This window comes from Protomyctophum bolini (assembly GCF_963924005.1).
Source record: "Protomyctophum bolini genome assembly, chromosome: 20".
Classification (NCBI taxonomy): domain Eukaryota; kingdom Metazoa; phylum Chordata; class Actinopteri; order Myctophiformes; family Myctophidae; genus Protomyctophum; species Protomyctophum bolini.
The window spans coordinates 30,456,925-30,484,201 of NC_137881.1; the positions used below are offsets into that span (position 1 = coordinate 30,456,925).

Here is a 27,277-nt window from a genome sequence, read left to right on the forward strand (position 1 = left end):
TCTGATGTTATTAGATGTTATTACTCCATCAATCATCTGTCATCCTCCCACGTCTGTCTGTCTGTCTGTCTGTCTGTCTGTCTGTCTGTCTGTCTGTCTGTCTGTCTGTCTGTCTGTCTGTCTGTCTGTCTGTCTGTCTGTCTGTCTGTCTTCCCATCCATCATATACATGTACAGTATATCTGTCTGTCATCTGTGAGCCTACAGCAGAGGTACAGTAGATCCATGTAACCGGGAGTGTGTTGTCGCTCCACTATAAGAACGTGCAGTTTGCAGCGATGATGATGATGATGATGTGCCAAAGGGACAGAGGTGTCACAGCGATACGGTGTGTGTGTGTGTGTGTGTGTGTGTGTGTGTGTGTGTGTGTGTGTGTGTGTGTGTGTGTGTGTGTGTGTGTGTGTGTGTGTGTGTGTGTGTGTGTGTGTGTGTGTGTGTGTGTGTGTGTGTGTGTGTGTGTGTGTAGGACAGTTCATCTGATGACGCTGACGGAGATGTTCAGTGTTTATAGCCCATTTAGACCTAGAAGACGCATCTGTGTCACCTTATATATAGCTTATATAACCACTTTAACCATTATTTTAAAGATGGAGTGGTGCCACAATTTTTGTATTTTTCCAGTTTCTCATGTGTCTATATGAGGTGACAGTATACTTAATTAGAAACCCTGGAGTTGTTTTTATGTGCAATGGTTGTATTGACTTTGTATTTAGGGTTTCTTCCTGGAGGCTGAACCCTTGACATAGTCAAAACGGGGCCAATGAAGTAAACAGTAATATTGTGACGTCACACTATCAGCCCCATCCCCTAACCCCTCCCCCTTTGTCATACAACTACAGCTGTGGGTGCGGCTTCGGTTCAGGTGGATCATCACCCATCACCACCACCCCACCAGGCAAACCAGGCATACTTAATGAACTGGTGGGCGTGTCCACATAAAAGCATGATTTTAACAAATACTGTACACTTTTAGGAAAAAGTTCTTCCCCCTTATATTGTAATAATACCTGATGATCATGTTTTAGGGTGGAAAAGAATGGTGGCACTCCATCTTTAAACTGTAGCTAAAAAATAGCAGATGTAGTGCAGCAGATATGCCGCATGTATGAGCTTGTAGATTTGCTGTTTATTTATTTCATCGTGAAAAGGTGTGCAAAATCTTTGAATATATATTATTTCACAGTGTTTTTAACTCATCTTTTTGCTTCTGGGGGGGGGGGGTCCCTGGAAGAATATATTCTCAGATTGGGGTCGGCGGCCAATTACATATATTTTTTGGGAGTCCTTGATATGACATTTTGGGAATGTCATTATATAGGCTTAACATTTTCAAACATTTTCTCCTTTCGCCCCCCAAGCAATTAGCAAAAAATAGTTTTTCCACTATAGATCCACTATGACTATATTTTCTCTATTTTGGAAGTGGGGGCTTATGTTATCCTTTCCTTTTCATTATGTTGTAACTCGCCACCCGCTATATTTCTTTCTGAAATTCCGCCCTCTGATCATCGCTGAAGTGCATGCGGTCTCTCTCTCCTGCTGCTTTCCGTGCGACCGAGCGAGAACAACTCTACTTTAAGATTAGATCAGTGAATGTAATCTGATCCCAGATCTGTGCCGTTCAGTAACCGCATTGGGCAGGAACACGTACACGAAACAACACGTCCGTGTCGGTGTCTAAAAAATATATAACAGAAGACTGCTGACGATGTCCTCTGTAAACCGTGTCGTTTTTTAGTCCACTCATCAATCAAATAAACACGTTTCCAATTAACAATATTGAAATATCACATTTCCCCCATCTAGTCTACTGTATATTTGCTGCAGCTATCAAATGGCCAACGGCCGCAAACGGCCAAGAATGGGACAGCATGCAGGAGTTGACCGGGGCGGGTGACAAATACAACTCGATGATTTATACTGCAACAATTATTGCAACACTCAGGAATCGAGTGGAAAAGGCCAACATCTTAACCACTAATCCATAATATATGACTTGAGGGAGATAAAAATTGACTTTTTAGGCCCATCATTCATGCTGAGGTTGTGAGCCACTACTCTGCTCCACCGAGTGGCGCGGTACGAGCTTGTAGGTCTGCTGTTTTTGAAAGATCGCAGAACGACTGACATAGGAACATGGCTTTATCCGGCAAAACTGTCAGGATGTATAGAAGACATGTTTAGAATCTGATCTCAGGTCAGAATGGGTTATAAGGCCCATCAGACCTATAAATCGGGTTGTGACTGCATGTGAGCCACTCTGCTATACACACAACGGTTCTCAACCTTTTCAGGCGGTGCCGCCGCCCCGCCCCCAACATAATCACATGTTGACCCGGGGCGCCCTGCCTCTCACCCTGAAAGGCACTTATTATGGGATGCATAGGGGTCGAGGCGTTCCCTTTTATTTGACTCGTTTCCAACCAGGGACGGATTAAACCCCCCACGAGGGCCCCTGGGGGCCGGTAATCTTTGCAGGGCACCCCATAGCAGCGCGCATGCATGCAACATTTTTATGTTTGTCAGTGTTTTTATCACCTTTTTTGACCTACATTTAACAAAATAAAGGGCCCCCAGGAGCCCAATTCAGGGTGTCAAACCTAGTACCCGACGGTCCAATTTCCCTGAGAGCCAACCACGTGCAGAGACCACCTGAATGTTCAGAGACGTGGACTGGACTCGGAGGAAGTCCGAGCTGAGGAGCCATGATGATGGAATCCATCTGTATCTCTGCTGTATATGCAGGGTGTTGTATATAGAGTATGTATTCGCCGATGACCTGCTTGAAGAACTGCAAATCGGCTCGGCCAGATGATTTATACTGGGTTTTAATTGAACATTAAATCAATTTAACCTAATACATGCAGGTGGTACTATAGGCATTGCACGCTCTGGCTCCCCAGATGATTGCAAACAAAGTCTTTGGAATTTAAGAATAGCTCGAACACTGTGTTGTACTTAGTAGTGCAGTGTTTAGCATTATAAACCTTTCTCCAAGCTTCACGTATATACTCTGTATGAATATACAGCCACTTTCATAGTTCATACAATTATGTAACGCATTGTTAAAAGGGCCTGGGCCGTGGCTCAGTGGTCCAGTCACCTTGGCCGGTAGCCCGAGCCTGGCAGCGTGCCGCGGGCTCGACTCCCGATCCCGACGGCCTTTACTGCATGTCCCCCATCCCTCCATCTCTCTCCCCCATTTTCCTGTCAGCCTATACTGTCTGTCCCTCTATAAAAAAAATATAAAATAAAGGCGAAAGCCGCAAAAAGAAAACAGTAATTGCAACAACTACCATTTGTGAAAAATGAAAACGGGACCGGCAAATATTCAAAACTTAAACCGTGAATTCTGTTTAGTTTTCTTTCTGGCTCAAACAAAGGCGTCACGTGACATTGATCCCCTTCCCCCTATTCGCTCATCATATACTACATGACAGTATAGTAGGCAGAAGATTGTGGCCTCGATCTGCCTGCCTGGACCCACATGTCCGCTGTGCCCTATGTTGTGACTTTGCCCCCAGTGCGTTTTCAACCCCTTGAGCTCCCTGTGAACTCTGATTGCTTCAGAGTGGAAGTCACCTGCGGGTGCCAGTCGTGTCTAGTTGGCTTAATGAGCTCCAGAGACTATTTAAGAGACTGTCCGTCTGGACTGACAGCTTTCTGTGTGCTGGTTCATTGCCATGTTGTTTGTTGGTCTGAGTGTCAGTGGACCTTTTTTCCACCGGGGTTGATCCCTCCGTATTTTATTTGTAAATTAGTGCCATATTTTTTCCATACTACAGTGTCATTCGAAAGTAGCAAAAATAGCAGATCTACCCCCCTCCCCCACTGTAAGTACAGTCGTTGTTTATTGTCCACCTTAGGTTTCCTGCTTTTACTTTGAGTTGAGTTCCGATAAGTTTGGGTCCAAAATGCAACCGAGTTCCTGACAGACTGACTCGCTAATTTGATCACGCGTGATTCCCCACCACCAACCGTGGTATATTATGGCCACCGCGTAGAGATTAACCCATTCTGACCTGAGATCAGATTCATACGAGGTTTCCACTGGACACACACTAGGTCTGATTAACCCATTCTGACCTGAGATCAGATTCTAAAAATGTCAGTCGTTCTTCAGGGTTTTTCAAAAATAGCAGACCTACAAGCTCGTAGCGCGCCACTCGGTGGCGCGCTACGAGCTTGTAGATCTGCTATTTTTCAATAGCTAAAGCATGACATGATGCTATAACACCAAAATGAGTTCAGAATGGGTTAAGAGATGTCTGCGCCTGAGGTCTTTTACGTTTCACTGCATACAATATGTTATATTAATAATAATATATATTAGAAATTCAACATGGTGGTATTTCTCATTACAGGCCTGTATGCCTGTAATGAGAAGAGCAACCTCCATGGTACATACTGTAGTATACTGTAGTCATTCTAACACTGGTTTGAACTGGGAGTGACTTCAAAAGTGACTTCAAAAGTGACTTCAAAAGGACACATACTAGTGTACAAGTATACTCCTGTGAAGAGAATTGGCAATCTGAAATGTACAACTCCACTCCACTTACTTTGGGTGTTTATGCCTTGCTTTTCTTTTCTTTTTTTCCATTGCCCTGTAAAGCACTTTGAGCTGCATTTCATGTCATGAAAGGTGCTATACACATAAAGTTTTATTATTATTATTATTACACACGTATCTGCACGCACACACATATCTGCACGCTCGCACGCATTGGCTTGTAAATCATCAATGGTGACGCAGGCTTTCTGTATTAAACCCCTGAAGGTTTCCATTCTAGTGACACACACATACACACACACACACACAAACACACAGCACGCTGCAGTATGAGTGCAGGTGAATGAAGTTGTTAGATGTTGTTATTGTCAACACGGAACAAATATAAGCATCCAAATATAAGCATCCAAGCTGCTATTGTTCTTGTAATTGTAATTTCAATGCAGTGCACATGGTCATGCATCAAGACCAAATGGCAGGGCTGGGCAATGAACCGAAAATATGTCAAAACTAATATTTAGAACGATTAACCGACTTAATCTTGCTCGCGTGAGTTAATCAACACAAGAAGCCGTTTTCTGTATACATATATTTCGTTTTATTTCTTATATATCAAGGAATTGACAGGAAAGAAATGTAATAGATTTGTGAGACCTTTGACCTCAAAGATCCGAGTACAATTTTGAGGAAATGTTCGTCCTTTTCCCCTTCAAACCAAAAATAGTACACAAAATGCTACAAATGGAACCTCACTGTCCATTTGGTTCCATTTCTAGTACACTCAGAGCGTTGGGGTCCATTTGTAGTACACTCAGAGCGTTGGGGTTCATTTGTATAGTACACTCAGAGGCGCGTTGGGGTCCATTTGTATAGTACACTCAGAGGCGCGTTGGGGTCCATTTGTAGTACACTCAGAGCGTTGGGGTCCATTTCTAGTACACTCAGAGCGTTGGGGTCCATTTCTAGTACACTCAGAGCGTTGGGGTTCATTTGTATAGTACACTCAGAGGCGCGTTGGGGTTCATTTGTATAGTACACTCAGAGGCGCGTTGGGGTCCATTTGTATAGTACACTCAGAGCGTTGGGGTCCATTTGTAGTACACTCAGAGCGTTGGGGTCCATTTGTAGTACACTCAGAGCGTTGGGGTTCATTTGTATAGTACACTCAGAGCGTTCCACGTCTCCTACACCCCGTATCCTCCCACCCATTTTCCTCTTGCCTCTTTCAGCTGACTTTTTCTTCATAATGTTTCACATGCTGTCTCTTTCACTTTTTAATTCACCTCTCTCTCTCTCTCTCTCTCTCTCTCTCCAGTATATATGATGTCATTAGCTGGTATTATTCCATCAGAAAGTGACTGCTTGCCTCTCATTGATCTATTTCTGTCTCTTTCATCCACCTCTCTCTCTCTCTCTCTGACTCCCTCTTCCCACACACTGCAACATCCGGGTATGATGATGACATCACACGCATAGCCTATAGGTGATATCTTCTTGTGTGTGTGTGTGTGTGTGTGTGTGTGTGTGTGTGAGCGTGCGCGTGTGCCAAATATCGCCAAATACATCTTTCTTGCAACATCAAAGAAAAAAAGAAAACAAAGGGGGGGGGGGGGGGATGCGGGGGAGGGAGGCAGAGTTGGGGTGGGGGTGTTGACAGATAGGTACGGGGGGCATACGGGGGGCATACATCACATCACATTACAATTGTCATTGTATCGTGCAGGCACAGACTGTACTTGGGTGGGTTCATGGGTTGTAGGTCTGGGCAACAATAAAATAAAATAAAACACTACCCGCAAGTGTCATGATAAGTCCATTGTTGATTGTAAACTGTATCCTGAGCATGAGCCAATCCCGGATTTGGGTCCCAGGGTCGCGTTATCTCTCAAAGTCCAGATAGTGAGAGGAATAAACACAGCAGGTTGTGCAGACGGTGCATGGCCTTGGTTCTCAAGCCTGGAAAAGCAACCCTCAGTTGACTGTGTGTGCGGGGAGGGGGGTGGGGGGGGGGGGTTTCTCTCCACTGTCTTCACCATGAAGCCGATTCGGTCATGATTATGGCGAGAAAAGGATCACTTTAATCATCCTCTCCTCCGTCAAATTTCCCTGTATCGCGGCCAGACGTTGCAAGCCGATTTCCGTTCGCCGGTCGAGGGCGTCGAGTCTTTCGGAAAGCCTGTCGAAGTCGGCGTCCAGCTTCCGATCGAGCTCGGCTATGGCCACAGACAGGTTCCCCGTCGCTCTGCACAGTTCGGTTACGGCGGCGAGAAGCTCTGGAGCACCTTCGACGCTTTCGACCGCTCGACTCCTCGAAATCTTCCGGTAGATCAGACCGCCTAGGCCTAGGTTCAATAGCAGCCAGCCTGCCACCGCGAATGCAATTGCCCTGCTAATTAGGTCCATGTTTATTAGCCAGAGATTTCAGACGAGAGGCACTGAGGCAGTGTAGAGAGAGAGAGAGACACGTAGTAGGCAGGGAATAGAGAGAGAGAGAGAGAGAGAGAGAGAGAGATAGAGAGAGAGAGAGAGAGAGAGAGAGAGAGATGAGACCGCCTTGTTCAGAAGCCAAGATAGGAAGAAAGAATAGAAGAGAGATAGACAGGGAAGGAGATACAGGCAAATACAAGTAGTTGCAATAACAATAATAATGAATGAAATAGTGTAGGATAATGTAATATGGTATAACAATGTTTTCGGATAATAATAATCTGGTGTAATCTAATGTACTGATTATTGGCACCCCAATTTCCCAACCTGCAGGCCTTGTGGAGACATATAGAGTAGGAAGCACGTCGTATAGAAGACCCTGGTAGGCCAAGGCCAATTGCTACAGGGGGGCTGTGACTGTGAGGAGTAGTTTGAATTCAATTCTGTGTTTGATGGAGGTCACAGGGGAGGACTGGAGTGATGTGGTCTCTCTGGAGCGGGTGGAGGTGAGCAGGCGAGAGAGGAGATATTAAATGCACGCATAGCAAAGCCTCAGGAGTCAGGTTGGATTTGGCGAGCCAGAGCAGCAGGGAGAGAGAGAGGAGATAATATAATACACACGGCAAAGCCTCAGGTTGGATTTTAATCCGGGCAGTGGTGGAAAGTAACTTTGTGCATTTATACTTAACCCATTCTGACCTGAGATCAGATTCTAAAAATGTCTTCTATATCCTCACAGTTTGTCTGAAAAAGCTATGTTTCTATGTCAGTCGTTCTTGGATTTTTCAAAAATAGCAGACCTACAAGCTCGTAGTGCGCCACTCGGTGGCGCGCTATGAGCTTGTAGGTCTGCTATTTTTCAATAGCTAAAGCATAACATAATGCTAACACCAAAAGGGGTTCCCGCACACAATTTTAAGGTATTTGTTGCGACCATAGGTCGCTATGGGATCGTGCATTTCCCGTCGGTGTGTTGGTCGGACAGTCACGTGACATCACGTGACATCATCGGGAATGGAGATCCCTGATGTCATCAATATTAAGCCCATATTATGGAGATCCCTGATGTCATCAATAATATTGGCCAGCCAAGCGATATGCTCCCTTTTGACTGATACCTCCTGTCCATTTAAACTCTATAGACGGGCCTGCCCCAAAGTTATTAGTGCAGCCGTGCACCCGGCAGCCGACAAAAACTGGAGTTCTCAACAGGCCCGAAAATTAAGATCTATTACCCCCCCATGCCAAAGCACCAGCGCTCAGCCAGTAGTCTGCTGTCACCCAGGCGGATGTGTGAGTAAGCGTGGTACTTTGCTTGTACTTTTAATATGACGCATTGTGAGCTTGTAGATCGGCTATTTTCCAAAAGATTTGTATTAATTTGTAAACTTGAAATGAGACACCAATAAGTTATTTTACTTTTGGTACTTTAAGTACATTTTGAGGCCGATACTTTTGCACTTTTACTAAGAGTACATTTTGAATACGGTATATACTTCTACTTGTAACGGAGTACATCCGCATTGCAGTATCGATACTTTTACAACATTCGAGGGCTTATTATTCCACCACTGGATTTGAATCCAGGCCATGCTGCGTGGGAGGGAACCGGGAGTGGTTAAAGGAGGCCGAGGGACTTGTAGCCGTATTTTTATGTTGTATGCGTTCTTTTAATCTTGTTTTGTAACCCATTTTTTCACCCGGTGCCAATTGCCTATAAGCTGTAATCCTTGGGCACCAATATACTCTCCCTCTGCCAACCTGGGGAGAGCCCCCAACTGAGCTCATGATGGCTTCCTTCAATGCATGACGAGTGAGCAGGCCGCTTTCTTATCACGCGACAGGAGGGGAGTTTCCCCCGGTAGGACGTATAGCACGTTATTCCAACCAGTTGCAGTTCCTTTCTTTGCCCCGGCTGACCAGGGGGAGGCAGTATAGAGAACCAGGTTTACGGCATTTTTTTTTTTTTTGTGAGGGTACCTAGTACCCTATAGGGGACACGGGGATAGAACATGCAAAACTCCACACAGAAAGGCCACACTTTCGCCTATAGCAAACCCACTTTAATAACGAATTCAAACTAACATGATGTCAAAACTAAATAAAAATGATAAACTACAGAGAATTTACAAACTATAGTAACCGCCTGTTGGAATGCCTACGGCATGCGTTTGCTATGACACCGTGTGGGTGTGTGACAAGAGAGAGTAACGTGAATCAGCCACACAGCCTCACAGGGAGAGCCTGTTTGTTTGTCATGGCAGGTTGACTTATCAGCTTCGAATGTATATATGAGGTGACAACAGTGTTGGGCAGTAACTGGTTACTTACTGGTGTGGCATATTTCAGGGAAGCCAACACACACACACACACACACACACACACACACACACAGGCGCACAGGCTCATATAGGGTCACATGCACACACACGCACGGCACCCACACACTGAGAGCAGAGTTAAGCCAGATACATAATTTGAAGGGGATCATCATTCACTGAACATATACAAGTCACTCCTCCGCATATATTTCACGCACGTTTCACAAGCACGCCAAGACCTTCCCTAACTGTTGATTGGAGGGTACCTTGTTTGAACGCACACACCACTGGGGTTACATATAACACACACGCCGATGATACCCAGCTATATCTCCCCGTCAACCCGGACGACACCACCAACAGCTTAGCCAAACTGCACTCCTTCCTGCCTTTTCCGACATTCAAGTTTGGACGGGCAATAACTTTCTCTCAAAAACTCAAGCAATCGAAAACCGAAGTCCTTATATAATTCGGCCCACCTTCTGATAGAGCGCCGCGCCTAGAAAGCAACCTTCCCTATACGCCAGAATATTACACCCGCAGCTATAGAAACCTATAGGTGTCACCCTATAGATTCTGTGGTCCCCATGCAGAAAAGTAGCCGTCTCATCTGAGGAAATGTCTTCAACTTTTTGCCCACCACTAATTTACCCCGCCGCCCCCTCGGTTAATGTCGCCGTGCATGCCAAGCATATCGTCCACACCCCCGCATGGCAGATGCTGCCTTGTCAGTGGCGTTTCCAACTGATTTATTTCACTGATTTAGTTCAAACAGAAGTGCGTGCGTGCGTGCGTGCGTGCGTGCGTGCGTGAGTGAGTGCATGCGTGCGTGTGTTTGTGTGTGTGTGTGTGTGTTTGTGTGTGTGTGTGTGTGTGTGTGAAAGTGAGACAGTGTGGGCTTCTGCTATAGCCTGGAAACCAGACGAATCTGCCACAGGAATAAATAAAAAAAGTCCCTGGGGAGATTGGTCTGTCACTCCTCATTTCGCTCACCCCAGAGATGTGGGTGACCAATAGAGTGCACTGTTCAAAGAGATATAGACTTGGAATCTGTTTGTGTAAACCGCCCCTTGGAAATATATCTTCCACTGTTTTGGCTGACGGGCACAGAGCGAGAGTGTTGTTTGGTTGTTTTTGTGTGTGTGTGTGTGTGTGTGTGTGTGTGTGTGTGTGTGTGTGTGTGTGTGTGTGTGTGTGTGTGTGTGTGTGTGTGTGTGCGCACACCGCTGATGGCGTGTCGGAATGGGCTGCTATTCTCGGTGAGCGGGAATATGGATTGCGCGCGAGAGAGAGAGAGAGCCTCAGAGCAGTTAGTCAGGGATGTTTTGCACACTTGTTTAATCCATATCTCCTATTTTGTTATTGTCTTCAGAAGCGGTGAGAAATAAAACACCGCCCTCTGAAATTTAAGTCATTTATATTTACTGTCCAATTAATTCTTTTATCTTTTGTTCAAATAGCAGTGCAGCAAAATGTAACTAGAAAAAAAGTCTATGCATAAGTTGTGATAAAATACAAATAAAAAATGTATATAGCCTTAATAGTTTCTTTCGTATCATGGAGAACGAGACAAGGAACAGGCAGTTGAGAATCCTTACAAACTCTACAGAGAAAGATCAAAACACTGGCCTAGCATAAATTAAATATTACATTTTACTAGTCAGGAAGGAATATAAAAATATGCCACGATTTTGTAACCCATTTTTCACCCCTGTGTCAATCATCTAATGTGATCCTGGGCTCTATACACACCCTCCGCCAACCTAGTCCCCATATATGGGGGACAAGGGGAGAGCAACGGACTTGAACTCCTGCTTCCTTCATGCCTGAGTGTCCAAGTTGCTCCTTTACACCTGACAGGGGGGGGAGTTTCCCTGGTTGGACGTAGCGCGTGGAAGGAACACGTTATTCCAACCAGTTCCTTTCCCCTCCACCAGGCGCCCCGGCTGGCCAGGGGGAGGCAGTTTAGAGACCAGGATTACTGCATGTTTTTTGTGAGGGTACCACTACCTACCCTATAGGGGACACGGGGAGAACATGCAAACTCCAACACAGAAAGGCCCTTTCGCCCAACCCCGCCTCATGGGCACTGAGGAGGAAACACGCCGCCAGCACCCACAGCACCCGAGCGGGAATTGAACCCAGGACCTTCTATAATATAGCTGTGAGGCGACAGCACTACCAACTGTGCCATGCCACCGTGCCCCTGGTGGTCTGCATGTCTGAGTATATAGGCTTCACATCAGAGGGACGTCTCGGCTCTTCTAGAGTGTTCACTTATACGTGATAATCATGGCTGAGTCATGGTCGGAAGGGGCGGAAGAAATGTCAAAGTGTGTCTTTTTACTTGAAAGTAGCAATACTGCCATATAAGATTCAAGATTCAATAATTTATTTGCCATGTCAACAAGTTGATAGGAATTTGTCTTGGTTCATACTCAACATATACAGACAACCATAGATACACAAACAAGAAGGACCGTACAATACAAAAACAAAAACCAGCAGCATAGGAAATTACATTCAGTTTTTTTAAGTGCTATATGCATATACTATGAGTTCAGATGTCTAATGGCTACGGGGTAAGTGCTATCCCTGAAGCGACATGTTGAGCTCTGGATACTTCTATATCTCCTGCCTGATGGGAGGAGATTGAAGAGGTGATGTGCAGGATGGGAGTTGTCTGCAATGATTTTATTTGCCTTCCTAATTATTCTGGTGGAATAGAGTGAGGAAAGTGTAGGGAGGCTGCATCCTATGTTTTTTGATGCGCGAAGAATGACTATGCTACCGTAGGGCACGGTCACACGAAGTTTAATTCCACCCATGAGGGTGAATTATTCTGCCAATGCTTTTCAACAGTGGTTTTTCTTGCCATTTTGTGGATTTCTGTCTCTTTCTGACGGCACATACTGTCGACGCACGTTTCTGTCTCTATATCCCTTTCTCTGTCTCCATTCTGTCTCTATTCCCTTTATCTGTCTCCATTCTGTCTCTATTCCCTTTCTCTGTCTCCATTCTGTCTCTATATCCCTTTCTCTGTCTCCATTCTGTCTCTATATCCCTTTCTCTGTCTCCATTCTGTCTCTATATCCCTTTCTCTGTCTCCATTCTGTCTATATCCCTTTCTCTGTCTCCATTCTGTCTCTATTCCCTTTCTCTGTCTCCATTCTGTCTCTATTCCCTTTCTCTGTCTCCATTCTGTCTCTATTCCCTTTCTCTGTCTCCATTCTGTCTCTATATCCCTTTCTCTGTCTCCATTCTGTCTCTATATCCTTTCTCTGTCTCCATTCTGTCTCTATATCCCTTTCTCTGTCTCCATTCTGTCTCTATATCCCTTTCTCTGTCTCCATTCTGTCTCTATATCCCTTTCTCTGTCTCCATTCTGTCTCTATTCCCTTTCTCTGTCTCCATTCTGTCTCTATATCCCTTTCTCTGTCTCCATTCTGTCTCTATATCCTTTCTCTGTCTCCATTCTGTCTCTATATCCTTTCTCTGTCTCCATTCTGTCTCTCTACATTTGTCTCTCTGTCAATTCAATTCAATTCAAAGGGCTTTATTGGCATGAGAAAACATACGTTTACAAGCAGAAAGAACAATACAACAATACAGCAATACAATCAAAACAAAAATGATGTACTTTGAAGGTCAGAATCTTCAATAGATCAACTTCTATGTACCAAGATCACTCGATGCAGGTATAGTGTCATTCCCGACACGTTTCCGTGTCCGTCTCTTCTTCTGAGCATTATTGATTGCGGCTGTTTGCTGATTGTCCGCTCTCTTGTCCTCCTTGGAGACGGAAAAAATATCGATCTCTGCATGTCTCTCATGGCCGATAGCTTTTGGATCTGGTTATTGATTTTGTATTAAAGCGAACTCTCAGGTGACTTTCTCAAGTAATACAATCATGGAACCCTCAAGAGGATCATCCGCGATGAGTCACTGATGACCTAAGAGTCTCCTGTTCAGTTATCTTTTGCTGTTGGTGTGTGCGTGCGCGCGCGCGCATGCATTCGCACGTGTGTGTAATTTGTATTTGCACGCACGTGTGTGTTTGTGTGTCTATCACCTGTGGACATTTTTAAGAACAACTGCAACTGTTCAAACACATGTTGATTTGTTTTTGTTACATTCCTCCGCATTACTAACCCTGTCCCCGACAATCCATTTGTGCATTTCATTTCGGCATTCCGCTGCTTGTTTTATTTGTTTTATGTGAAGCACTTTGGGTTGCATTTTTATGTATGAAAGGTGCTATATAAATAAAGTTTATTATTGTTTGTTTTAATTCAACACTTAACCCATTCTGGGCGGGAACCCATTTTTTAGCAGATCTATACAAGGTCTGCTATTTTTGAGAAATCGAAGAGCGACCGACGTAGAAGACATTTTTAGAATCTGATCTCAGGTCAGAATGAAAACTGTCAGGATGTGTAGTAGAAGACATTTGTAGAATCTGATCTCAGGTCAGAATGGGTTAAGGAACATTAAGAAACAAATGCGCCTCAAAACACAAGTTGAATTGATGCATTATTTCTTGGCCAGCTGGTCCTCCTCTCCTCTCCTCTCCTCTCCTCTCCTCTCCTCTCCTCTCCTCTCCTCTCCTCTCCTCTCGCCTCCTCTCGCCTCCTCTCCTCTCCTCTCCTCTCCTCTCCTCTCCCCTCCCCTCCCCTCCCCTCTCCTCCCCTCTCCTCCTCCCTCCTCTCCTCTCATTCCATCATGTCTTTACTCCAGTCATTATCCCTATACTCACTGCAGCCAATGCAGCTTGGATTTAATCAGTCATTCCAGCCAATCACTACTGTCCGGCTGATCCAATTATCCACTCAGAGCTATAAGATGCTGATTGATCTATGATGGACTGTTTTGTGAAAGCCAATAAGGCTCTACGCACATAATGCCATTTTGGAATTAACTCGCGCTACACTTCCGGGCCGCTTCCGACTTCCTTCACAGGTGTTACCGATGATATTAAAAAGGCCCTGTTCCACCAGTGGGTCTCAAAGTGTCCTTTAGTGGCTTCCAAATGGCCGCAGGTACGGGTGTGTAACTCTTGAGAGTGTACACATTGAACCAAATGGATACATTAAGTTCCATTTCTACACTCTCAGAGTTACGGGGGTCCTTGAAATTAAGAAGTTTGAGAACCACTGTACACTAAACAGAACAGCCTTAACCCATTCTGAACGGGAACCCATTTTGATGTTAGCGTCATGTTATGCTTTAGCTATATTGAAAAATAGCAGATCTACAAGCTCGTAGCGCGCCACCGAGTGGCGCGCTACGAGCTTGTAGGTCTGCTATTTTTGAAAAAACAAAGAACGACTGACATTTTTAGAATCTGATCTCAGGTCAGAATGGGTTAATCAGACCAGTGTGCATGTGTCCAGTGGAAACCTTGTATGAATCTGATCTCGGGTCAGAATGGGTTAACTAGAAAAGTGCCCCTCGGGGCACAGGTTTCCACCAGTCCAGGTCTAGGTTTTGTGGCCTCCTGGTGGCGCTATAACAGGCCAATGTGAAAAGGGTGCCATTTGTTCTTATACGCCTAAAATGTGTTTTGCCAAAAATCCACCTGTTGATGGCGCTATAACAGGCCAATGCGAAAAGGGGTGGGATATATTCCTCAGCCTGGAAAGATTGAAAGATTTCACGTAAATTGCGTTAATGATTTGAGGCTTTTTGTTGAAAACGGGCCAATCCTGCAAACTTTGGAAGCCAATGTTAGCCAATTAGGATGGAATATGAAATATCGGACGGATCCGTCTTGAGCACATGACTATATGGAGATACTGTGTAACGATTTGCGGGATTTTTGGACAGAATCTGGAGAAGTAATAGCGACAAGTGTGTGTGTGTGTGTGTGTGTGTGTGTGTGTGTGTGTGTTGATTGATAATTTCATCTCAACTTCAAACTAAGGACAATCAGAATAAATTAATCAGATTTAATATGATTTCATCTGAAATAGGAAATGCTTCATTTTAATATCATGATCCTCTCTCTCTATCATTTGATCAACCACTCTCTCCCTATATCACTCATTATTCCCCATGCACTCTCCCTTTATCTCTCTGTCTCTCATTTTGATCTCTCTCCGACCGTCTCTCATAATCCTCTCCTGTGTCCTTTGATGTCCTCGGTTGTTGGGTTAGATGGGATTGTCATTGATTTGAGATCAAATCAAAACCATGTCTGTCTGTGCGTGCGTGCGTGCGTGCGTGCGTGCATGCATGCGTAGGTGAGAGCTGGTCAGTTTCCTCAGCAGAAAATCCTTCACTTCTCCTCCAGGCTCCAGCTTGCAGAATTTGTCATTTAAATAGCAATGTGTCATCATGTCATGTACAGGGCAGGCGTATACCTGCTAAATTAAAGGGATGGGGAGATGACGCTAACAGAGAGTATATGCACATACATGCATGACTTTCCCACCGGGACACTCTCAACGTTTTTGGCCAGGGGGGGCCCCCGGAAATGCTTTGGCCATGTCTCTTGATATGCAATATAGGCTACGGGACCCCCATTGAATGGCATTTCTATCTCTGGGACAGCAATTTATATTGTAAAATCAATGTTATAATTGATTGACTTTACAGACCCATACGGGTCTATTTGGTTCCAAACTTATCATTTAGCCGCATGGGGAGACCCCCTGGAACTCCCTCAAGGACCCCCTGGGGGTATATAGCCGCGGCCCCCACTTTGGTGAACAACTGATCTCGATAGAGTGGCAAAACATTGAGCAGCATAGACCGTTGGGAGTTTGGAAGTCACTCAAGTCAACGGTCCTGCGTTATATACCACCTGTTTTCTAAATTGCACATAAATGCAGAAGGCAACAGGCAAGAGGGTATATGCGCGTGACATCATCACATCATCATACCAGGAAGTTCTGCGGAAATGCCTATACAGAGTGGCAAAAAACTACTTTCTGGCCTCGACAGCCCCCATACATCCACACAGAAAAGTCATAGTTTATTGCATTAAATGACTTTAATCGACATTAAATTCACTTTGCCACTCGATTTGCCACTCGTTCTGCCGTTCACTTTATGCATGCGCGCTGCGTGCATACCCTCTATTGAAAACGAGTGCTTCCCAACTCCCCTGCACGGAATTCCAACTTTGCAGATGGAAGAAGGAGCGCTTGATGTGGAGGAGGAGACACACGCACACCCCATGTGGGCTGTCTTTATACTGAGACAGCATGTATAGTCCATGCAGGAAGGAAGTGAGACCAGTGTCTATGGCAGGTGGCGGAACTACCGGGGGTAGTTTAAGTTAGTAGTTTAAGTTAAGTTCACTTAAGAACTCACAGAAGAACTTTGGGAGTCCGGTTCGGCGGGGGCCCGAGCGTTCGGTTAACCCCCCCCCCTGGCCCGGTACTAAGTTGTTCCGCCAGTGGTCTATTTAACCTCGCCTCACCAGGCTTTCCTTCCACCACCTCGGAGGAAAGCCTGGTTCTCTGTTTCAAAAGTCTGTATGACTATATCCTCTCGAGAGCGGATGATATCGTTATACGTCATGTTGTATAGTATTGTTTTGTATAGTCGACAGGCAGGAAAACAACAGGCGTCAACTTTATTGAGGGGGAAAAGGAAGGTTTCTTCCTTTTTCCCTCAATAAAAGCTCTCGTATATAGCCTGTAGCTTTTATTGAGAGAAAAAAAGGACGGAACCTTCCTTTTTTCCCCTCAATAAAGTTGAAATGGTGCCCCAGGCTATAGTGGTCTATATGGACATCACTGGCACTTTGAGATACTAAGATATCTAAAGACACATATTACACACACACACACACACACACACACACACACACACACACACACACACACACACACACACACACACACACACACACACACACACAAAAACCCCCAGGAAAGTGTTTCTTGTGTCTTAATAGGATCTGACTGGTTGCAAAAGGAAAGGAGTGAAGTGGCCCTTTAAAGGCTCATATGTGTGATTATCAGCCCGTCTGTCTGGCTGCACCGCTGACCTCTTGACCTGTGGTGTGACAGCAGCAGGCAGAGTGATCGCACGCCGGCCAATCACAGCATGGGAGCTTGTCGTCTCCATGACAACCAGCGTAATCCTTTTGAATGCAGCTATAGTGTCTGGTTTCTGTTTTCTTTTCCCAGGGGAAGATTGGAGAGAGAGGCAGGCAGGCAGCGTGGAAAAAGTACTCGTGTTTACGAGTAAAAGTATCAATACTGCAATGTAGAAAGTAAAAGTCCGGAATTCAAAATGCACTTGAGTAAAATTAAAAAGGTTATTGGTATCAAAATGTACTTAATAAAGTACCAAAAGTAATTATTTCAAGTTTTGAAATATAGACAAATATTCACACAATGTGTCGCTATAAGCGACACATTTGTGATCTTGTAGATCAGCTATTTTCAAATGTCCGAAATGTACAGGGCTGAAGTGGTTAATGTATGTCTTGTAGTAATAATCCAAATCTACAGTAAGTAACTATAGCAACTAAAGTTTTCAAATAAATGTAGTGGAGTAAAAGTAAAATCTTTGCATCTGAGATGTACTGTAGTGGAGTAGAAGTAAACGTATTGAAAATACTCATACTTACTTTATACCACTGATATAAAGTTATGAAGTTATATAAAATAAAACATTATTCAAAAGAATTTCAGAAATTGTCCACAAAAAAAAAAAGAGAGAAGAAGAAATCCCATACATTTCAAAACCTATTTTCACTATTAAAATAGGGATTCATTAATCAATTAAGTAATGGTGTTTTTCTTGTGCGCTCGCGTCCCGGGAAACACCAGATATGTATTCGGGTCTGCCGAACCCCATCTGAAATGGTTTTGTGTCAGAAGAGAAGATTTATGTTAAAAGAAAATTTAAAACGTATTCAAACTTTTCCATCGGTGGTTTTCCAATTTTTCAAAATTTAAATTCAAGCTCTCAGCGCAGCACAAAATATTGTAGATCTGCTATTTTGGAATAGCCAGCATATGAATGGATGAAGTGGTTAAAATGATTGTGACGATAATATTGGACAACTGAACTGTATTCCACTTTGAGAACCACTGAGATAATTAACTTTTAACAGATTTGGTCAAAATAACCTCTTAAATTCCTAATTCGCAGATTAGTCCACGTGTGTAGCGTCAAAGTTAGACATAGCAGGCATTATAGAGGCTATGCGCGTGAAGTCATTGTAGCCCGGAAGTTACGCGGTTATGCCTATACTGAGTGGCCAAAAAAACTACTTTCTGGCCTTTGACAGCCCATAAATCCAAACAGAAAAGTCCTGGCTGATTGTATAACACGACCTTAGCTGTATACGGAATCCTTGAATTATCCTCTTTTTTTAGAAACCTTGAATTATCCTCGTTCTATCTGCAAAGTGTTTGTTTCATAAAACTCCACCATAGTAGAGTTTGGAAGCGCTCGTGAGTCATTATCAATTCGCCTCCTCCGTTATGTGCAAGTTAGAAACAGGTGGTACGCAGGACGGCTGAGTCATTTCCAACGAGCGCTTGCTTTCTGGATGAGGGGGAAAATGAAATAGTGTGAATAGTGGAATGAAATATTTATTACTACAGGTTTACTATTGGCTGAAATGGGCACGACAGCACACCTAGCCGTTAATGGAAGATTTGAGAACCGGATTAATCACATTAGAAATGTCATGAGTTGAGCTGATTATAGTGATTAGACAGAGTGTTGTCAGAGCAGCGGCATTATTGGCTTATAGGAATGGAACAAACGGGACAGGTCTATACGCTCCTGTTGGCATGGTCTGTATGTCAGCCACTCCCACATTCCATGCCATCTCTCAGTCCTTGCCACACACCTGCTCACACTCCCCCATTAGCCCAACAGTGCCATGCCCCTTTCACACCTGAGAACATTTCTCCTAATCATCCTGCTCCCTATCAGACTGGACTCATTCCACACACACACACACACACACACACACACAGCCAGTACATACTTTCCGTTCCTGTCATGTTCCTTGTTCCTCTGAGAGATTTTGGACTTTACCTCTTGCCTCTTGTAAGGTTTGCCTTTTTGGACTTTTTGAACTGTTTGCATTTTGGGCATCATGCACTGCTTTTGTGTTTGAAAGGTTTAGCTCTTTTACTTTCCTGTTTTTTGTGCTTGCAAAACGTATTTTTGTAAAGCTGTACTTTTAGTTTGAATTATTAAATACGTTAATTTAAACTCCCCTGCTTGTGGCTTCTTGCATTTGTGTGTGTGTGTGTGTGTGTGTGTGTGTGTGTGTGTGCGTCTGCATCTGCCAACTGTGACACCTGCATTTTAACATCAGTGGTGCTTCAGTATAAATAGGTTGGGAACCAATGGTCTAGATGAGACAGTATATGAGCATTCATTTGCTGACACGCACGCGAGCGCACACACACACACACACACACACACACACACACACACACACACACACACACCGTTATGTAACAGAACATCCTACCAGAGGCATACGACTGACACTTGACAGACAGATGGTGTACTGTATCGTTTGTGTGTCCGTGCGCACACGAGTTTGTGTGTGTGTGTGTGTGTGTGTGTGTGTGTCTATCTTTGTCTTTATCTCTATTTCTCTATCTGTCTTTGTCTTTCTCTCTCTCAATTCAATTCAACTCTTTCTGTGTGTGGGTGTGTGGGTGTGTGTGTGTGTGGGGGGGGGGGGTCATGTACTGCAGTCAGATAGTTGTCTCCATAGCAACTGCATTCTCCTCTCCTCTTTATCTGTCTTCTGTCTCACTCCATCTCCTTCCTAACCTCCACCATCTGTCTGCCTGTCCGATCGGAGTTCCCAGAAGTTTATCGCCAGCTCTCGCATATACGGGAGGGAGTCTCTCTTGCGTGTGCGTGTGTGTGTGTGTGTGTGTGTGTGTGTGTGCGGCTGTGCGCCCGCGTGCGCAAGGCACATCGGAAGCAATTACGGGTTCAGAGTCTTGCTCAAGGACAATTTGACACTAATTTGAACTCTGGGGGAGCCCCGGATCGAACCTTCCAGTTCCCATCCGGCTGTGCTGTACCAGCCCCTGAGCCACGTGTGTGTGTGTGTGTGTGTGTGTGTGTGTGTGTGTGTGTGCACACACACACGTATGTACACGTGGGTGTACACTAATGATACGGCAGTCTTTATGAGTCATGGTTCATGAGCTTGTCTTCTGTCGTTCTATCCCCCCCCATCCCTCCCTCCCTCCCTCCTTTGCTGCGTTCTGAGGTGGATGTTAATTAAGATGCGTCATCATGAGCTCTGGAGATTCCACAGGATCAGAGTGGACTCTCCGTCCTGCTTTGATCAAATTTGGACTAATGAGAGAGAGGGAGAGAGAGAGAGAGGGGGGGGGGGGGGGAGGTTTAAGCATGATACTGCAGAAGAAACATAAAGCCAACTTAATTGGCTGACTGAGAGAGAGAGATGTTGAGTTTTTTTGTAATACAACCTGTTATCTTATTTCCATTGGACAAGCCATAGGCGTTCTTGGGTTTAAATCCTCTTAGCATACATAGCGTATATTGAAATGTACTCCCCCCCCCCCCCTGCAAACTGCTAATAAAGTATTCAATCAATCAATTAGAAAAGTAATTATGAAGCCAGCTGGTGGCTCTATTATAAACGTCAGAATATATAGCTATTTTATTGTTCACACGTTTGGATTGATTCAACTTCTAATCGAATATAATGAAATGCAATTTCACGAGGCCCCCAAACCACACCATGCAGCTGCAACTATACTCGCAACTCCTTGCAACAAAACAAACCATACACCGACTGCCATTGGGAATAATAGTTGCAAGGAGTTGCCATGGTGACCCTATAGTATGGTTAGGGCTCGATCCTTCAGTTCATATGCATGCTCAAGAGTCCACATGCAAGGCTTGCAATATTGATATTATCGATTCATTTATTTGTTTGCTTATTTATCGTCTCGACGACGCTGAATGACTCCATAGACATAAGAAGAAGGTACACGGAAACCAATTGCTATAAGCTTCCGTGTGCTGCATGCGTCTCAGAAAGGGATGTACGGTATATAGGCCAAACAGACAGCAATGGGTATGACCAGTCAGCATAGCGTCAAGCGTCAATAAAGCACCTAGAACAGGCGTCTCTTCCGGAGACCCTCTTCTAGACGCTTTCTCGACACCTCTTGGCGCTATACTGTATGGTCATACGACTCATTTTGTTTTCTCAAAAGACGTGCCGTGATTGGCCAGTATATGTCACTTGAGTCGCAGCGACGCAGCGTGCCTTCCGCACTTCGGCTTGACTTCCTCGTTGCGCTGGACACACGTGGCTCCAACCCGAGTGGCTACGGGCTATAGTTCCAAACATTGGAACTATCCCATTGAGATAGAATGAGCACTTCCCCCGCAGGCATAGTAAACGCTATAGTGTCGCCACTCTCTTACTATTCCATGCACTCGGGGCTCCCGACGAACTGCAGCGGGCCAATGATGGCTTTGGTGGTGTGAGAGGAGGCCAGTGATTGGTTGAGAGGAGGGTGTGTGTGTGTGTGGGGTGACGTATAGGGTGAAATCAGAGAGGGGACAGAGTGAGCAGAGGGACATCTTTTATTCACACGGGCAGTGGTATGAATTAACTAAGTACATTTATTCAAGTGCTGTGCTTGAGTACAATTTGGAGGTATTTTTTATTTTACTAGCCTGGAGTATTTCCAGTTGTTCTCCTGCACATGACCCAGCTCTTGGAGCGGTGGGCAGCCGTGCCGAGGCCCGCGAATCGTTATAGTTGATCTAATCCCCCAATCCAACCCTTGATGCTGAGTGCCAAGCTGGGTCCCATTTTTTACAGTCTTTGGTGTGACCCGCCCGGGGATCGGACCCCGACTCCCCAGTTTCAGGGCGGAACTCTCTAACCGCAAGGCCACAGAGCTGGTATAAAGCTGCTCAAAATGGCGGAAAATACTAGTTGCCAAAAGAGTAAGCGAGTGTCTCTTCAGTCAGTGCACACTTGAAAGAGTCCAATGCTGTGCGTCTGGCAACTCTCCATGGGGAGAGGGTTCCAAAGGGCAAGAGGGCTGCCACATAGAAAGCTCTATCGCTTTTTGCCGTGACGGGTGATGAGGAGTCTCCATGTCTGAAGACCGCAGGTTCTAGCTCAGTCTGAAGGCCATGGTGGAGAGCATTGTAGGTGAGGTTCTAGCTCAGTCTGAAGGCCATGGAGAGCATTGTAGGTGAGGTTCTAGCTCAGTCTGAAGAAGGCCATGGAGAGCATTGTAGGTGAGGAGGAGCAGTTTGCAGATGATGCTTAACTTAACCAGAAGCCAGTGGAGGCGTTTGAGGGTTGGGGATATGTGCTGCCAACGTTTGGTAGGGGTGAGCACTTTGGCAGCTGAGTTTTGCACATACTGTATTACTGCTTATAACTTGACTGACAAATTAAAACTCTCTCTCTCTCTCTCTCTCTCTCTCTCTCTCTCTCTCTCTCTATCTCTCTCTCCACACACACAGAAAGTCAGTGAGAAGGTTGGCGGTGCAGAAGGAACCAAACTCGATGCTGACTTCCTAGAAAGTGAAAAGGTAACATCCATACAAACGTGTCAATTCTGTCGAGATTTGTCTATCTTCAATTTTCCAGTAGACCAATTATATTAACGGGTGCCGTTTTAGCCTGAAATACTTATTACCAGGCATGTGCTGCTTTAATACCTGCCCATGAACTGCATTATGGGAATTGTAGGAACTTTCACTGCCAATACGGATTTGGTATCAACAAGCAATTGTCTTGATACATTACAATAATCATCATCAACAGTCATATGAAGTATGAGATGTGTGTCATCACAGTTCATCAGAGTTGATGTGTTGTCGGTGTGTGTGTGTGTGTGTGTGTGTGTGTGTGTGTGTGTGTGTGTGTGTGTGTGTGTGTGTGTGTGTGTGTGTGTGGTCTCTGCAGAGGGTGGACATCACCACTAGAGCAGTCCTGGACATCATGACCAAAACAACAGAGTATCTTCAACCTAACCCAGGTATGTGCGCGTGCACACACACACACACACACACACACACACACACACACACACACACACACACACATGTCCCGAGCACATTGTTTTGCTCCAGTTCCCATTCCGTTCATTTGAAAAATAATGACGTAATCGGCCCCAATTTTACGATCACGTGATCGGGGAAATCAGGACAACCCTAAAACACGACACAATATGAGAACCGAAGTGGCAGCCATGCAGGACTCCTGATGAAGACCCAGATGCTACAGTTACCCTGCAGTCAACTCACTTTTCATCATCACCGTTATTCATACTGTGTTGTGTGCTGGCACACTACACACTCTGCCTTTCTTTCATCTGTATTGTACTGTGTTTTTGTATGGACATAGTGTTTGGTGCTTTGCTTGCACACATGGCATCAATTCAACGCATGGTTTTGTGTGCAAGGCACACTGTCTTTCTTTTATCATTCATTTTTTTAAGAGCCTGCCCAGGGACTACAGATGAAATTTAGCTTTGGCTAACTCTGGCCCATTTGCATTGAGGTGAAAACTGACATGTTGATTAATGAGCTTTGTCCCCGTCAAATAAATAAATAAATTGAGAGTATAAGGCCTCATTTTCAACGTAGCCGAGGTTATAATACAATACAATTATACAAGTCAAAGTACAACCAGTACACCTTAATTATTATAAAGTCAGAGTAAATTACAAATGAACTTTAAGCAGAACAGCCAGTCAATCATAACAAAACAAAACTAAAATGACTCAATTGAAACGCTTTTTTTTTGGAGCATTCCTTTTGAACTGACCAAAATATGGCAGCTCAGTTTTGGAGTTAATTCTAAGATGTTGAGCCGCTGACGGAGAAAGCTGTCTTGCCCAGCTCTGTCTGAGCACGATCGAGGAACCTATAGCTTTAAGAAATCACTAGAGCAGGAGTAGGCAACCTGCGGCTCTAGAGTCACATGTGGCTCTTATAGGCCCTTCCCCGTGGCTCCCAGTTGCTACGGAAAAGAAGTATGAAAAGGAATGAAAAGGAATAAGAGGTTTTCTTTTTCTTTTCTTATTTTTGTTTAATCATAATTTATTATTGAATTTGTAGGAGGCATAAAGTTATTCTTTCACCACCAATGCTGCTGGCTTACTGGTACAGTATACTTGATATGCTTTGAGAAATTAGCAAACAATAAAATGTAATATTGAAAGACCATAAAAACCCCAAATAATTAAAGTTTGCTTTATTAAAGCAAACATTATTTTGCGGCTCCAGATTGAATTGTAATACGTTTTTGGGCCAAAAATGGCTCTTCTGATAATAAAGGTTGCCTACCCCTGCGCTAGAGCAATCGTTCAGTTCCAGAATGGAGCAAATATAGGCAGGGAGCATCCCAGCAATGGCTTTATTTATATAACAATAGGTACCAGTGTTTTTCCTAGCCTTATCAGTCAGAGAGGATAAACCATGAGTTCACATAAAGTACACAAGTTTCTGTCTTAGTTTGTCAACTAAACTAAGACAAAAACTTGATCTATACCGACTGAAAGAATATAGTATACCATTGCTGAAAATAGTTTAATTATGGAATGGCAGCGCTGGCGTTGCATACAGTATAAGACAAATGGAACGGGAAATAGAGCGGGGGGGGAATGGAATAGGTATATAGGTACTTAATTTGTAATGCTATACCGACGTTTGTGCACAGCAACACTCTAACTGAATCTTGCATTGTGGGTTTGAGCTGACGGGTCCTTAATTCAAGTGGCAGATTCAAGTGGCAAATGTCTTTAGCCCATTCTGAACGGGAATCCATATTGGTGTTGGCATCATGTTATGCTTTAGCTATTGAAAAATAGCAGATCTACAAGCTCATAGCGCGCCACCGAGTGGCGCGCTACGAGCTTGTAGGTCTGCTATTTTTGAAAAAATCGAAGAACGACTGACATTTTTAGAATCTGATCTCAGGTCAGAATGGTTTAATCAGACCAGTGTGTGTCATGGGGAAACCTCGTATGAATCTGATCTCAGGTCAGAATGGGTTAAGGGCCATGTCATGTTGGTCTACCCACACAGCCTTTGTTGTTGATCTACTGGTAGAATCACGATCTATACCTTTTGGCCTGCACCCCTGCAGTATAATATGGTACTTTAAAAAAAGAACGTTTCGTTCCGTTCATTCCGCTGCCAACCTTTTGTGATTTGTATACAGCGTTATATCTTTCAGCATTCCACTGCAGTTATACCGGTGTACTTTACTCCTGCAAACCACTGCAGTTGGCGACTGACTGTGCTATTTATATGCATATAGCTTTGCATACGTCGTAGACTGCACTAGTGTCTGCACAGAAGTGAGAATATAGTTTAACACGGTGGTTCCCAAGCTTTTTTTAGGCTCTATATAACCCTGACCCCCAAAAAAGAGAGATTATAGGCGTTTTGGCCCAAAGAGAAAGTATAGCAGATTAGTGACTGATTGGCTATTGTTTCACTACTTCTCTAACATTGTTTTCTTATTTTTTTATTTCACTCTTCATGAAATGACTGGGGGAAAAAAAATCATTGCATTTAGTTGAAAATGTAAATCTTTGCTTTTTTTTTGTAGTGGAGTAAAGCTATTGGAAATACTCAAGTACTGTATACAAAATTCCTCAAAAGTGTACTTAAGTACAGTACTAATTGAAATGCGAGGCCCTGTGCGATATGCCGGGGGGGGGGGAACAATTAATTAATTAATTAATTAATACTTACTTTTGCCTTCACTCTCCTACAAATATTACGCTAGGTTCTCATCTCCAATGAGTACGAAATTGACATGCACTGCCCAATTTAGCAGCTTAACAGTGTGAATGCAGAGATTGTGGTCCTCCGCAATATGTTATTTTATTTGTTGTAAAGGAAGACACTGTCTGATGATGAGAAATGCCTACACTACTAGTGTTTTATGGTTTTGTTCTTATGTCTTTTTAATGCATTTTGTTTGTGTCTCTCCCTGCAGCGTCCAGAGCGAGGCTCACCATGATCAACACCATGTCTAAGATCAGAGGGACGGAGAAGGGTCCGGGTTACCTTCAGGCAGAGGCCGTCCTGGGAGAGGCCATGCAGAGGTTCGGACGAGAGCTGGACGACTCTTGCTTCGGTGAGTGTGGGCGCACGCACGCACGCACGCACACACACACACACACGGACACATATACATCTGTACCTTAGCTATACCACCTCTGGCGAGCTGAATTACCCCTGCAGGATCAATAAGGCCCCTTTTAGACTGCAGCCAAAATCCAGCCAACTCCGATTTATTTCTCAATTCTGATCTTTTTTGGGGCCCGACTGTTCACACAAGTGACCAGATCGCATCTTTCCGTCACAGTTCTGTGTGTTCAGACAGATTTCTATTGACGCCAAAACCCTGCATCGACATATCTGCTTTGGTTACCGGCGTACCGCGGTAACGACATATAGGCGGCATGACGTATAGGCATAGTCGCTTGTGGATTACGTTCAGGACAGTTTTGATATGCGACTCGGGTGGTTGGATCAGGTTACCGCGTTCAGACTGAGGCGGATCTCCCCCCCCGGAAATCAGACTTGAATCCGATTTGAAAGCACCTCTGATTGTGGCTCGGGTCGCGTTTGTAAAAATCGGATCCCATGTCGTTTGTTTGTGACATATCCATCTGTGTCACCTTAGCATTTCACCACTTTAGCATTATTTTAAACTTTAGCTGTTGAAAAATAGCAGATCTACAAGCACATAACATGGCACTCAGTCCCACGCTATGAGCTTGTAGATCTGCTCATTTTGGAAAATCTTAGAAACGTGTGCAACTATTTAAATACAATATTCTTAAACTCATATCTTAACATATTTTCAGATGGGGGTCGGCGGTACAATTTGGGGCCCTTCACCATCCTTGACAAGAAATAGTTTGAGAACCACTGATATAGAAACACAGGTTTTTCAGAAAACGAACGCGTCGATTTAGAAGATATTTGTAGAATCTGGTCTCAGTGGTGTTGACCCATTTTGGGGCGGGAACCCCTTT

At 44.4% G+C, this 27,277-nt stretch overlaps 1 protein-coding gene across 1 annotated transcript in view; it reads left to right on the forward strand.

Annotated features, from left to right (window-relative positions):
• Positions 1 to 27,277, forward strand: part of LOC308335763 (endophilin-A1-like) — a gene marked incomplete at both ends in the record, with an annotated part of 55,447 nt that overhangs the window by 20,336 nt on the left and 7,834 nt on the right. Inside the window, 3 exons of the mRNA XM_080792947.1 lie at positions 22,737 to 22,805; positions 23,182 to 23,254; positions 26,230 to 26,370. Coding sequence (XP_080649073.1) covers positions 22,737 to 22,805; positions 23,182 to 23,254; positions 26,230 to 26,370 — 283 coding nt within the window. The remainder of the gene's footprint in view (positions 1 to 22,736; positions 22,806 to 23,181; positions 23,255 to 26,229; positions 26,371 to 27,277) is intronic.